The 14895-nt window shown below is 34.9% G+C and overlaps 2 protein-coding genes across 5 annotated transcripts in view; one reads left to right on the forward strand and one right to left on the reverse strand.

Moving 5' to 3' along the window:
- The window catches only part of LOC118181685 (uncharacterized), a 293765-nt gene that overhangs the window by 212970 nt on the left and 65900 nt on the right, over positions 1 to 14895 (reverse strand). The gene's annotated exons all lie outside the window — the stretch shown is intronic.
- Positions 1 to 14895, forward strand: part of LOC118201692 (uncharacterized) — a 162247-nt gene that overhangs the window by 140299 nt on the left and 7053 nt on the right. For 3 of the 4 annotated variants that reach the window (XM_085824687.1, XM_085824689.1, XM_085824688.1), the window contains one exon: positions 10213 to 12560. The exons of the other annotated variant lie outside the window; for it this stretch is intronic. In XM_085824687.1, the coding sequence (XP_085680813.1) occupies positions 10213 to 10257 (45 nt within the window). In that variant the 3' untranslated portion in view covers positions 10258 to 12560. Of the gene's footprint in view, positions 1 to 10212; positions 12561 to 14895 lie in introns of those variants that run through there. 4 annotated transcript variants of the gene reach the window in all.

Below are 14895 nucleotides of genomic sequence, written 5' to 3' on the forward strand. Positions count from 1 at the left end.
AACAAATCCGCTATCCTGCTGTTTCAAATGTAAACAAGAGCAATGGCCGCCATCAAACACATTATTAGGCTTAGCGGCACTTAAACAATTTTAAAATTGTTGATAATTCTAAAAATATTGCATACAGATTTACTAAAAGCATAAAAACCTTAACCGAAAGATAAGAACATAATTCAATCATTTTTAAAGCAAAAAATGTACAATTTACAAACATATAAGAGTAAAGAAACTGAGATCACTGAGACGGGTAACAGAGTGGATATATATATAAATATATTTATATATGCATTTGGTGCGGCCGATTGCAACCAAAATACCAGGTGCACATCTACATGTTATAGCAGTCCTATATACAAAATTTCAACGTTCTGATGCTACTCGTTTTTGAGTTATGCGAGATAGATACGCGTGTACATACGTTCGTACAGACGCCACGAAAAATTCTCTTCATAATTCATTTTAAAGCAGTTTCATAATTTTTTTGGAGGAAAAGAGTGTTTTATTCTGTTCTTACATACAGATATCACGCAAAAACATCGTTAAATTGCATTTGAAAGAGGTCAAAATGGGATATTTTCGTTGAAATATGCTGCCTGAAACTTTTCGCGATTACAGTACTTCCTTTTTACTTCGTACAAGGAAGTAAAAATTAGAAAATAGCACAAACTTGGCATCGCGCATCGACTATTTACCAAACGCGAACCATATTGAACAATATAAATAATGGAAATCTTATTCATAGAACCTTACAGAATTCGTGCTCTAGAAAACAATGGCTGGCTTCAGCACTGGCAAGAATATAACTCGCAGTATTATTTGCATTAATTAAAAAGATTTTTTTACTTTAATAATCTTTTCATGATTACTAGATTATAAGTTTAAAGTAGTAAAACTTCATGAGAATATTAATAACATAGTTTTATAATTTCTAAATCTCTTGTGCGAGAATTTCCTCTGCGTACTAAATGTAACAAATTTATAAATATTAATAAATTTAAAAAGTTTATAGTTAAATATCATTTAATAGGGAACAAACTGACCCAAAAAATCAATCGTGTTATTCTTATTTACTTACTAACCGATCTTTCAAAGCAAATTCAAAATGGCGGCAAATATCGCACACTTTTAGATCAAATATCTCGGTCAATTTTTATCGCATTGAAATCAAACTTCTTGTGTTTTATTTTTTATAAAGAGGTCAAACTTTTCCTAAATATAATCGCAGGGCAACTTGTAAAAAGTTAGATTCCGTGTTTTAATACTGTTGCGTGGATACGGGTTCGCAAGAGATTGAATGCACACAGCTTCAATGAAAAGTTGACAAAATTTATTTTAACAAAATAAACACTTTAGAGATCTGGAACTTTCCACAAAAATAGTATAACTTTTCACAGTATCACAGAGTGCAATCAGTAGTTACACTTCAAGCTGCTATGAAGGTCAAACACAAAGCAATGCAAAGAGAAAACTACCCGGAGAACTTTCAATACTTCAAACTCACGCTGAGCTTTGGTTAATTGGTTTCAGATTGCAGCAAAACACACTAGGGCTATCTGCCTAAGAGGAGAGATGACTTCGTAAAGAACTTTCTAAGAGGAACCGGCTCGTATACGCGTTACACTTGGGGAGAATCGCAAAAAAAATCATGCAGTCAACCCGCTGCTTGCAATCGAACCCATGTTGAAACTACCTCTGTTCAAAGACTTTACCGCTTGGTCGCTGGAGGGCCACACTGAGCTAACAGCTAACAACAATGAGCAGATGTTCTCACCGGCCTTATATAGTTTTCGCCCGGCCGTCGAGATACTTCTAGTTCTTTCTGCTTCTCGAAATAACTGGAAGGCAATATGAGGGTCGAATTATAGTTACAGCTAATATACTGATCAATTACATTTATTCAATTACAATACCTATTACGGTAATACAAGGACCGGACCAAAAATGTCTCGAAAATTTCTCCAAGTTTGGCGATTTTGGGCAATTTCTCGCCAAATTTAGCGACAATGTAAGTCGCCGAAACCGTTCCAGCTTGGCGATATCTCGCCAAATTACCGAGATTCCCATTTATTCAATGTTAAACAGAATTGCCCCCGTATTCTTATTTTCCCGGCATAGCTCCCTCTCTTTCTCTGTATGTTTCATGTTACACTACACAGAAAATACAACAATTTCACACATGATTCCATTCAAATAATTCATCTATATACAAAATTCGTAAACAGGAGTAACTCTTCGAAAAATCTAGAAATGGAGTTAATTATTTTACACTGCAGTCTAATTATTCAAAGTTTTGAAGATACAAATCGAATAAATTTTATTAGTACTCGTCAAAAGATAAATATTCACAGTTCATATTTTTGCATTAAGAATAGTTGATTAGTTTGGGAACATATTTTACACGCAAACAGTTTTTGCTTTCTCCTCGTAGCTGAAAATCGATAAATTTATGGGAAAAACCAGACTTCCGATAAGTATTTACAATTTGTGATGAAGATAATTTTGTAATTTTCCTCCATGTCTACAAACTTTATTAAAGGCATCGTCATAAGGTGCTGTAGCTGAAAGGTGTAGTAAAAAGCAAAGAATTTTAGTTATTTAAATACAAATATTGTTTTGTACGCGTGACAAAAATATCTAGTAAATAAAAGAAAAGAATAGTGTCACGAGTTTTGTATCTAGTTAGATATTTTAGTAGGATTATAATTAGAATTGTTTTATTTCTCCTTGAAATACAGCTCGTGATAAATTTTAGAGAAAGCTACGCCGAAAAAATAAAAATATAAGAGCACGTGCATTTAACATTGAATAAATAAATATCTCTTTTATTTGCATTGAAATTGAATAAATGTAATTGACTACTGTTATAACTATAATCGTAATTCCACCCTCTTGTTGGTTTCCAGAAATCTAGAGAGGCAAAGAAATTACTAGAACTCTTTCGCAAACGACTGAAAGCTTTAAAAAGCCTCAGGAGATACACATCTCAACTCAATTGTTGTTTAGTTAGCTGCTGTTGTTATTGTTGATCGGATTAGGTTTATCTGCGCTGTGGATTGCGTTCTATTTAACGCTTTAATAGCTTGAAGGATAACTACTGATTATCACTCGTGATATTGTGAACACCTGTACGAATATCTCATAGCAAAATTCCAGCATTTTGCTATATTTCTGTTGATAAGAATAAATTTTATTAACATTTTATCGGACCTGTGTATTCAATCTATTTAGAGCCCGTACGCAAGCAACAATAGTTTACTAATTCAAAAGTCAAACAACAAAAATCAGCGTTTTCAAATTTTCACAGGACTAGTTTCGATGGTTTTACCGAACCACCATCCTCAGCTGCAAAAGCGCAAATGAACGAGATAGGATAAAATGATTAGATAAGATAAGAAAGTCAGGACAGGAGATAAGCTAGCGGCGCCATTCAGTTCACTTGAGACTTGCAATTCTCTTCCGTTTCTCGACATTCTGGTCACACGTAACACATGCAACTTGAGTACTACGGTTTACCGTAAACCTTCATCGGTTTGCCTTCCACCACACTTTAAATCATGTCATCCGACTAAACAAAAGTTAGCTTCATTTTATTCCTATGTTTTCCGTGCTCTTCAAGTTTGCTCCTCCAAACTATTCCTTGATGGAGAACTAAATTATTTAAAAGCAATTGCTATTGACAGGGGCTTTTCACCCAACATTATTAATCAAGCAGTTAAAAAATTCTCATCTCAACACATTAAAAGGCACACTCTTGTTTTAGGAGATTATAAAAATTCTGTTGTCATTCCCTTCTTTCCATCAATTAGCTATAAAGTTGCACATATTTTGCAGAAATTTAACTTTCGGGTCGTTTATTCTTCCATCAATAAAATTCCGAGTTTCATACATAAGGACCCCATTCCGGATATGAATTCATGGGGTATTTATAGGATTCCTTGCCAGTGTGTTTTAGTTTGCATTGGGCAAACTAAGAGAGCCCTAAAATTTCACGTCAAGGAACATGAGGCATATGTTAGAAAAAAGGAAAACACAGAAGTCTTCTGTTGCCCAACATTTTGTTGGTCCGAAAATCACAATTTCAATTTTTCTGCTGCCAAAATTATTCAAAAAACATCTTCCATTGGAGAATTGGATTTTCTAGACGCATTTCACATTCAAAAACAATCTTTCTGTTCTAGTTAACGATCCTAATTCCAATCCATCTTTGCCTTCGGCCTTTAAAGAAATTATGTTTAGTTCTGGTTTCATCAACAGATGGCGCCACTAGCTTATCTCCTGTTATGGTTTTCTTATCTAATCATTTTATCCTATCTCGTTCATTTACGCTTTTGCAGCTGAGGATGGTGGTTCGGTAAAACCATCGAAACTAGTCCTGTGACAATTTGAAAACGCTGATTTTTCTGGTTTCACTTCTGAATTAGTATTTGTTCGGCATGTTATTGTGTCTTAATAATAGGTTTCATTTTCATTCTCAAGTTTTGTCCCTCTTGGGTAGTTTTCGTATATTTCTTTCTATTTTAAGTAAGTACTTACTAAATTATTTCAATATATTAAATTTATTTCAGTAAATGTCAGTCTGATAATTTTAATAATTAGCTGTCGATGCATTTGGATTACAAACTGTAACCAAGAGAAATTTCTTACAGATACCAACTATTAGATTTTCTGCAGATGAATTTAAGTTTGTTCTTTGCGTTATTTTTATTTGTAGGAACTAAAGTATTTTTCGTGACTGCAATACTTCCTTGTACGAAGTAAAGGAAGTATTGCAGTCACGAAAAATTCCGGGTATCATATTTCAACGAAAAATATCCATTTTGACCACTATGGAATGCAATTGAACGATGTTTTTGCGTGATATCTGTACGTAAGGACAGAATAAAGGATTCTTTTCTCCAAAACGAATTATTAAACTGATTTAAAATGGATTCAGAAAAGAATTGTTTCGTGGCATCTGTACACACGTATGTATCTCGCATAACTCCAAAACGAGTAGCCTCAAAGCGTTTAAATTTTGTATATAAGACTGCTATAACATGTAGTTGTGCACTTCCTTTTTTGGTTGCAACCGGCAGCACCAAATATATATACTCACTCTGTTACTCGGCTCAGTTAGGTTCTTATATGTTGATAAATTGCGCATTTTTTGCTTTAAAAAGATTGAATAATGTTATTCTTATCTTCCAATTAAGGTTTTTATGCCTTTAGTTAATCAGCATGCGACAGTTGTAGAGTTAGCAACAATTTAAGAGCGGCTAAGCCTAATTCTTTGTTACCATAGCAGCCATATTTGTTTAAAATTGAAACTTCACAGAATACTGAATCAATTCTTTCGGCACATTCAGTGTCTTTTTGCCGAGTGGGACCAAAAGGAAATTTTATGCACCGAAAAACCTACCTTTTTGCCTGCCGGCCTTGTTTTTGTGTAAAAACTGTAATTTTAATTGTAAAAACTGTTTTTTTTTTAAATTTTTTTAACTGTTATTTTTAATGTTTTTTTATATGTTTCAATTTTTAAAATGAAGATGTTTGGGGTTTTGATGTATTTTTGTCTTGCCGCGAAGTGAGAACTGAATAACTGAATGAGAAATATACCTCTAATAATATTCGAAGATATAAGTTTAAATGAAATGCCGGAAAAATGTGTATAATTTAATATTCCGTTCAAGGAAGTCATGTGGTGTACACGTCAGATTTTCTTATGTACGTTTTTAGAAATACGTAGTAAAATTTCTCTTTAAATCCTTTCAAATTGTGCATTTGGCCCAGATGCAATTTGAGTTTCAAATCAGCCTTACCACTCTCAAATACTTGCATATTCAGGTAAAATAGAAGTATGCAGCAAAGTGCCTTGCATGTAATCATAGTAATTCCATATTGATTTGTACTGGAGTGATTAACATACACATTTTATACGTACACTATTGTATTGTTTACAACACGTACACTGTGCACTATTGTATTATTTACAACTGCAAAATGACATGAAATAAGGTCCCTGGAAATGGTAATCATAACTGGGTTCTCATTAACTGAATGACTCAGTCAGCCTTTTTATATTGATTGACTGTGGATGTCGTGCACGTCATACACATGATCCCAGAGGCAATCTAACAAAGTTTTATCATACGCTTGGAAAATTCGTATTTTTTCCGGTAAAAATATTGCTTAATGTTTATTTTCACTCTTTTAAAATAATTTTTATTTCAAACACACTCATGTCCATAAATTAAGGATAATTCGGAGTCACGCGGAAATCGAACTCTAAAATAAATACATCACCTGTAAAATCGCTACACACATCTTCAAGAATCATATGCAAATTTCAGGAAGTAACCAGATGACACCGATGGTACGTCACAATGACGAGAGTGTAAGAGAGTGATATATAAGGAATACAGGCAAAGAAATAAAATTGTTCGCAGGCGCTTCATAAGCATTTCAGTACAATAAACGAATAGTTATGACACATAGGACGCATTTGGATGATTTTTTACGTGGTAGAATTATCGGCCGTCTGTAATGTGGGCGTACCCAACTGGAAGTATCAGATGAACTTGGAATTGCCCATTGGAGTGTCATCTCCAGGCATTGGCAACGATTCCAAGATGATGGTAATGTGAGTAGACGTTACAGCACAGGTCGCCCCAGAGTTACAACGTCGAATGAGGGCCGGTATTTGGCAGTTACTGCCAAAAGAAACAGGCCGAGCACAGCCTCAGATCTGTCTCGTCAGTTCTCTTCAGCCACTGGTACGACGATTTCAAGGCAGACCGTGTACAGACGCTTAGGGCAGATTGGTCTATATGCTCGTAGACCTGTCAGATGCGTTCTACTTACTGCAACTCACTGTCGGGTTAGCCTGGAGAAAAGAGCATGCATTGTGGACACCGCAACAGTGGGCTTGTGTGTTGTATTCCGACCAGTCCAGGTTTAGCTTGCAGTCTGATTCTCGCCGGACTTTCATATGGAGAGCTCCAGGTACCCGTTACCACCAAGAAAACACCACTGAACGACACCATTACGGTAGTGCAGGAGTGCTCGTTTGGGGTGGAATTATTCTGGGTTCCAGAACTGACCTGCATGTTCAATTTGGAACCATGACAAGCCAAATCTATCGGGACGTCATTATGGAGCAACATGTACGTTTGTTTCGGGGCGCCATGGGCGCACAATTTGTGTTTATGGATGACAACGTCCATCCTCACGTGCAAACATCGTAAGCGAATGCCTTCAATCGGATGATATCACCCGTATGGACTGGCCAGCATTGTTACCGGACTTGAATCCAGTAGAGCACGTGTGGGACATGCTTGGCCGACGAGTTGCAGCCCGTCAACCTCCTCCTATATGTCTACCGGAACTTCGGAGAGCATTGCTTTTCGAGTGGTGTAAAATCCCCCAAGATGAGATCGATAACTTGATACTCAGCATGCCTAGGCGTTGTACGGACTGTATTGCATCGTCTGAGAGACATACAATGTATTAACAATCATACCAACCATGTAATTTTTTTTTTGTGTGTGTGTGTAAATAGGGTGGTTTTTTTTTTTTTTTTTTTTGTGTGTGTGTGTGTGTGTAAATAGGGTGTTTTTTTTTGTTTTTTTTAATTTGCTCTAGGTAGAAAAAATCGCTATTTTTTTTAATAATATCAAACATATAGCATCTTTTTTTGCTCTTTACCTTTTGTTTGATAAATAAGATTTACAAATAAGTCAAATTTTTTTTGCTTCTAACTCTTCCTTTGCCTGATTTTGCATTATCCTTAATTTATGGACATGAGTGTACTTTAAAATGTACCCATTTCCACCTTACCGCGCAGTTCAGATTCAAACGGTGTGAAAAGTCAGCCTTTAAAACAAGCTTAAGACGTGACAGTTTAAAAAATAAGTATGATTACCTCCGAGTCATACCGTTTTTTCCCCTAGCTGTTTGGCGCGAGGTTCTGAAACCTTTAAAAATATTCGTGTAATTCTTCCCTCTCTCATTGCATGCAGAGAATCAGTTCCCTTAAATTTTAAAATTGATTCGTCTAAGTGGTGATAATTTTCAACTTCCTAACAAAGGAAAACTTTCGAAAACTACCTGCAAAGGTCACGCCGATGCTTTCCATTCTAACTGTTCAAATTTATGCCAGTCTGATTCAAGAACCGATCCATCACGATAAAGCAAACATGAATTGACATTAAGTCTACGATTTACCCAACTCGACTGCCCATTCTCCTTCTCTAGTTATTTAGTTATTTATGAAGGATTTGAGGCTTAAGAAGAAGCAGAGACAACAATTAGAAGGGGCGAAATTTCAATTACAGGGAAACAGAAAGGAGAATATCTTATTAAATACCGTAAATGTTAATATTAGTTTATATTCTTATTGGAATGAAGGTTCCTATTAAAGAATTGTATTGGAATAATTATTGTTTAGTATTTTTTGTTACCAAACGAATTACTAGTGTGTCTTTGCAACAATAGATGGCGTTGCTGCCTGATGATTCAATTCTGATTGCTATGGTAACGAACTTTCAACTCATAACTTATGTGATTTGTATTCTATTCCTTTTCGAATTTTTTTTTTTTTTTTTTTTTTTTTAATTGCTACAGTGCTAAGAGTGAAGTGTGCTGTGTCGTCACGTAGACGGCATTCCTTCTATTTGAAAGTGTTATGTAAAATAAATACAGTAAGACCCCGCTTAACGCGGGGGATACGTTCTAGCAAAGTAGAGCGTAATACGAAACAGCGCTAAACGAGGCTATCTTAACATGTAAATAATGGGGTTAGGGGAAGATGGATAGAAAATTGGTTAGGTATTAAATTTAATAATGTTTTTTTAATAAAAATAAAACCAAACATTTATTTCTTACAAAAATAAAAACAATATAAACGAATATACTTATAAAAAACAAATACAATTCTCAGTCAGTCAGATCATTCAGTCTATTCTGTGTTTCCAATTTTCTGCTTTTTTGTCAAGAACGCATCTAATGAAGTTGCCAAATTCAATGCAGCACTGATTTGAGATTGACGTTCACCAGAATCTAATCTTCTAATCACCTGCATTTTAGTTTCCAGTGAAATGCTTTTTCTGGTTGCTTTCTTTTCTTGTTTTTTATTATCACCCATGATAAAAACTAAAGATCATAATATTTGTCACTGTATTAATCGTTATAGTATTATGTAAATTTATACTTACAATAATGTCAACAAATGTTTCAAATGATAAAAATGCTTCCGTACAGCACCTCACCGCACCAAACAAGAAACACAACTACAAAGTTTCGGATATGTTATTTGGAAACCTACCGTTGCGCACAATTTCAGAAAATCCCCGGGTTGAAATAAAAGAGCGCTAAACCGAAACAGCGCTAAACGAAACAGCGTTAAGCGGGGTCTTACTGTAAGTGATTTACAGTCCGCTTACCTTTGTTTTTGTGAACTTATTCTTAACATTCTTGGTCCGTGCGACCGAAGAGAAGAGTTAGCGAGCTTTGGATATGATGTGATTTATTCAAATATTAGCAAGTTAAATCACTTTCGATTTGTGGATTAATAATCAACTTAGTGTACTTTCGATTCGATTTGTGGGTTATGCGTGTGGCATCTGTGGTGAAATCAATTTCGATTTGTGGAATATTCCCGTGGCATGGTGTAGCATAGAAACCTCACCATTGGGGTGAGTACGTTCCAATATTTCATCTTCTTTTGCTAGCGTTGTTAGTATAATATTTATTGTTATTCATAATGGCTGATTTGAAACCAGTTTTAACTAAAAAGAAGGTTCTAAAAAGCAATAGAACAACGTTTAAAGGCAAGGTAAATTCGAATTTAGAACAAGCAGAAATTTTAGAGGTAAAGTTGTTCGAAACGAAACTAAATGCTTTTAACAGTGAGCTTCGTTCTATTTATGAGGAAATATTTTTGTTGTGTCCTGAAAAAGATTGTGATACAATTATCTTTAGCCTGTTCGTGACTACTTTTAATCTATTATATTCTAACTGCAACTGCGTTCTTCAGAAATAAAAATGTGCAGATTCCCCCCCCCCTCAAATTTCGAACGATAAAATTAGTAAAAAAAGGGGGAAGGATACGCGATGATATATGGCCTTAATTATTGTATGGAATTGTAATTAAATTTTTTCATACGTAACAGAACTAACATAAAATAGAATACTTTACTGTATTCATGCTAATTCTCTTCCTTTTATATTTTACAGGATTTTGAGAAAATGGCAGCTCAGTACATCAGCCAACATTCGTAATATCATTCAACTTGATATAAATATACTTCAGCCATGAAAAAAATTAATCTTAAAGTAACATTATTAGACGCAAAGAAAATGGTTACGTCATGAATGCATCATAACACTTGACTTTTCTACATCCGACAAGTCCTGAGACATCGTTATGAAAGAGACTACCGTAATGTGAATAAAATTTTGCCAGAAGAAACTGGTGCAGAATCTTAAACTGAGCACAGAGCAACAATTTCCCATATGCAGTTTAAATTCTGTAATTTATAGTTTGGAATTCGATAAACGCTTATCACACGTGTAGCTATTTGGAACAACCAATTTTTTAGAGCAACTTTTACACCGACTTTTTCATTGAAACAAATTCTTGCATATCCCCCCTGCCTTGCGAACGCGTTTGCTATTTTTCAATCAATTAGTTATCAATATATAAGATTACTGATGTGTGTTAGAAACTTATATACTAGTAAATTTACATACATTCTGCATTATTCTTCATATTGGCTTAATTCCAAATACTAGTCAAACCCTCCAGCTCGCCAGACAAATTTCTGACTCTTCTAACTAACAAAATCAGAACACTATTATCATTTACGTGTTCCGCCCTAAAGTACTTCACGGAAAGGAGAGATGCCTTCGTGGATGACTTTCTAAGGGAAGCTGACTCGTATTAACACGTTACACATGGGGAAAACCACGAAAACGCCTATGCAGCCAGCCCGTCCGCGGGATTTGAACCTCGTACCTAACTACCAGTGTTCAGGGGTTTTACCGCTCGGCTGCTCGTGGAACAATTAGAACACTACAGCTACATATAGAAATGGGTGAGACACTGGTCGTACAGCCAAAGCTCCACCGCTTTTTTCAGTTCAGTTCTGCACCAGAACACTCGAGGAAGGGGATGAGTTCAATTCTGCACTACTTGACTACTTGACTACTTGACTACAGAAAAGGAAGATATGACACACCAGAAATTTAACACTAGTTGCACAAGTACTCTCCAACCACACCATCTGTGCAACTCCACCCCAGTTTTGATGGAAAAAGCCACATGCCTTCCTCCTCTATCATCAATCCACACGAAATTACTTTTGATTCGCCAGTATTTTAAATGCCTCCTTACCACACAGACACTGTACATTTACAAACAACCGTGCCTTTTCCGTGACTAACGCTACACTGACCGCTACACCAATCAGCGTGAGACTAGAGGAATACAGTTAGAAGTGGGCGGAACACCAAAATTGGACCACTGGTCGTACAGGTATACTCTCACTGCAATAACTGGGAATCTGCGCTTTAATTTCGGTGATGAAAATCACAAAGAGAGCATCCCAAGAATCTCCCGCTCTTCTTTCCCAACCATCAAACCAATAGAAAATACGGATGGAAAAATCCGCTCTTTTATGGCATCGAATCAGAACTGTCTCTCACTGAAATATATCATCTCTTTTTTATGACTTGCCACTCATTAGAAATAACCTTAGTGAAAAAGATCCGGAACGAGCGGTGAACAAAGAGCGGTTATCAAGGATGGAGCGAAGAGTGGAAAGAATCGAAAGAGCAGTGGGATCGGAGCCGATTAGCGAAGTTGGAACCAGAATGAAAACGAATCGAATCAGGAGTGGGATCGGAAGAATATATTTAAAGCTAACTACCTGAACTGATTTCTTTCTAGTTTTCAGATTCCGTAAAACTTCCTTTTTGCACAGAACTAACAATAAAATTCTATATTAAAAAAATTTCTAAGAAGTTGGGAAATGATAAAAATTAAACTCACTTTTTAACATGGTAGGATAAACATTCTTTTCTTCCCTGAAATGAGAATCGAACTTTTCTGGCATGCTTCCAGCTTCCTTCTATTTCTTTTCCTAGAATCTGAAGTTCGCTCGCTCTGTAAAGCGAATAAGCTCATTAAAGAACAGCAGGTCTTTATTCCTGGCATGCTTCAAATTAAATTTCTCAGCGATATGTAAAAGAGCTCGTTACTTAAAATAAAACTTACAAAATACAGTAACTGCCATTATTATAGCTTCTTGGAAAAAAAAAAGGTAATTACAACAATTAAAATTCGTGTTTCTATAGAAATTTAAAAATGGTTGATTGTTTTTCCACCACTCGAAAATTCAGGACAAGTTGCGCCATATTGTTTATGCCCAAAATATCTTCCTATGTGACTTTTATAGTCTTTTTCTGTGACGCTTTAGAAATTATTACTTTGTATTTTAGCATTTTGTTACTTTTGTGTCATAATTACATCTTTATATATTGTTGATTTTAAAATGTAAAAATAAAATGTTATTGCTTTTGAATATAGTCTTTATCAGTAATAATCAGAGTTATATTTCTGGTTTCATTTTTATTTATTTATTTATTTTTGTTTTTGTTTTGTTTTGGCTTCGTCAAGAATTAAATGATTGAGATTTTTTTTAAATTACGATACATTTTCATTAAAATTTCTCATTTGCCTTTTAAGCTTCAAAATTTAGTTAGAATTTCACAATATGAGATTATATTCATATATACGTTCTATATACGTTATATATACGTTCCGATTAAAAGTTCATTTAAAAAATTTTTGGAGATATCGGTTTTGCTATTATACCAAAAATCAGCATAATTAACATAAATTTGCAGGACTAGTTTCGAAGGTTTAAATACAGAACCTCCTACATCAGTTGCAGAAGTGCAAATGATGAAAATTGACAACGCCAATATTTACCCCACTAGCTTTTAACTTAACACTACTAGCCCATAGCAAAATGGTATAGTCTACCTTGATCTTCATATATTAAATTACAAAATAATAATAATAATAATAATTTACGATACGCGCAGTGAATTCAAGTTTCACACTCTTAAACTGACCAGTTGGACTTCTAACATTTCAAAAAGAGTCATTAATACAATTAATTCCCAACTACTTAGAATAAAAGGAATTTGCAATAACACTGACTTTCTTCAAGATGAAATACAATATTTTATTCACATCCTCCTGGAAAATCAAATTCCCAAATTAGTAATTTCATATTCTTTAAGGAAATCTGGCCTTTACCTGATATTTTAAATTACTTGTTTTTGGTGACATGAAATTTTTTACTCAAGCCTGCAAAGGCGGTAACTAGTGGATGACAAGCACAAGTGATTTAATGTAAATATGTAATTTAAATTATCTTTTCTCTTTGAATTTCGCTTACAAAATCATAGTACTATTTTCTTAATATTATTATGATTTACCGGCCAACTTTCCTTTTAATAAATTAACGGCTTCTTTCAATTTCTTTTATACGTTTTTATAGCCCGATTGTGACGACTTTTACTAACACCCACATTTTTCATTTTCCTCTGCTCTTCGGCCAGATTTAACTTTGACATTTAGCCATTTTTTTAGTTCATTTAACAAACAAACTGTTTAAAAACGACACCATCTTTTAACTGGTTACCTCTAACTACTACCCACCAACCCCCCCCCCATTTTGCCCCTTTCCCGGAAGCCTCCATTGGCATAGCAACAAGATAACGAAGACTTGTTTTCAAGTTTTAAAATGCCTTGCTATTCGTTGAAAATTATTGTTTCGCATTTCTGGTAGCCACTGTTAGATACATTCGAAATTTATGAACCTTTTACGTTCGGATTTTTTACAACTTAATTGAAGCTAGTGCTTGAGTCAACAGCTAGGTGTGTTTTACGGTTCTTTCTGTTTTAAACGCTTTTTCCTTTATCAGCAAAACTGGATCTTTCTTCTTCACGAGATGTTTTTCCTTTTACCTTGAAAGAAAATTCCCTGAAAATATCTACGACAAACCAAGTTTGCTTTTTTGCTTAGTTTAAAATTTTACATTGGTTACTGGAAATTTTATATTTGATACATTCGAATGAGGGCTGCCTTCTCAATATTAAGGTTAGGGATACAGCATTGGTCAAACACATTTTGGTACTTTGGGATTATCCCGTCGACCATGTTCGCCAAACCTGTTATTATGGCCAAAAGGTAACTGCTACGCCAATAACTGCAAATAACTGTGTAATCCTTGACTACACGAGTTAGTTTTCTGTAGCGTGTTGAAATAAACTGCATTTTTTTGCTCCACTGCAAAATGATTCGAATTTGGGATTTGCCTAGCATCGAAGACAGTACAGTGGCATATTTTCAAGAGTATCGAATCATTTTTTCTAAGAAAATGTGCGTTAATATCCACGATTTGGCGATGTATATTAAAACTGATAAGCAATGGCGATGCAAAGTAAAGGGGTGCGATAAACGAGTAGCTATTCGAAAAGCCACGTGGTTGGTAGGCTGGAAACTCCCGTTTCTGACTGCCGTCCGGTGTATTTACTACTGGTCGCAAGAATTTACATCAAATGAATGGGCAGAAAACAGCTGAATTTAACAGGGAAGACAATTGTTGATTGGAAACAACTGTATGAGGAAAATGTGCAGTCATAGTCTTCTTTCTACAAAGTGATTCGAAACAAATAGGTTTGGTTTGGTTTGGTTTTTACTTCCTTGTACGAAGTAAAAAGGAAGTATTGTAATCTCGAAAAGTTTCAGGCAGCATATTTCAACGAAAATATCCATTTTGACCGCTATCGAATGCAATTTAACGATGTTTTTGCGTGATATCTGTACGTAAGGACAGAATAAA

Source organism: Stegodyphus dumicola, chromosome 10 (assembly GCF_044657685.1).
Source record: "Stegodyphus dumicola isolate Sdum_Otavi_A_Nest chromosome 10, ASM4465768v1".
NCBI lineage: Eukaryota > Metazoa > Arthropoda > Arachnida > Araneae > Eresidae > Stegodyphus > Stegodyphus dumicola.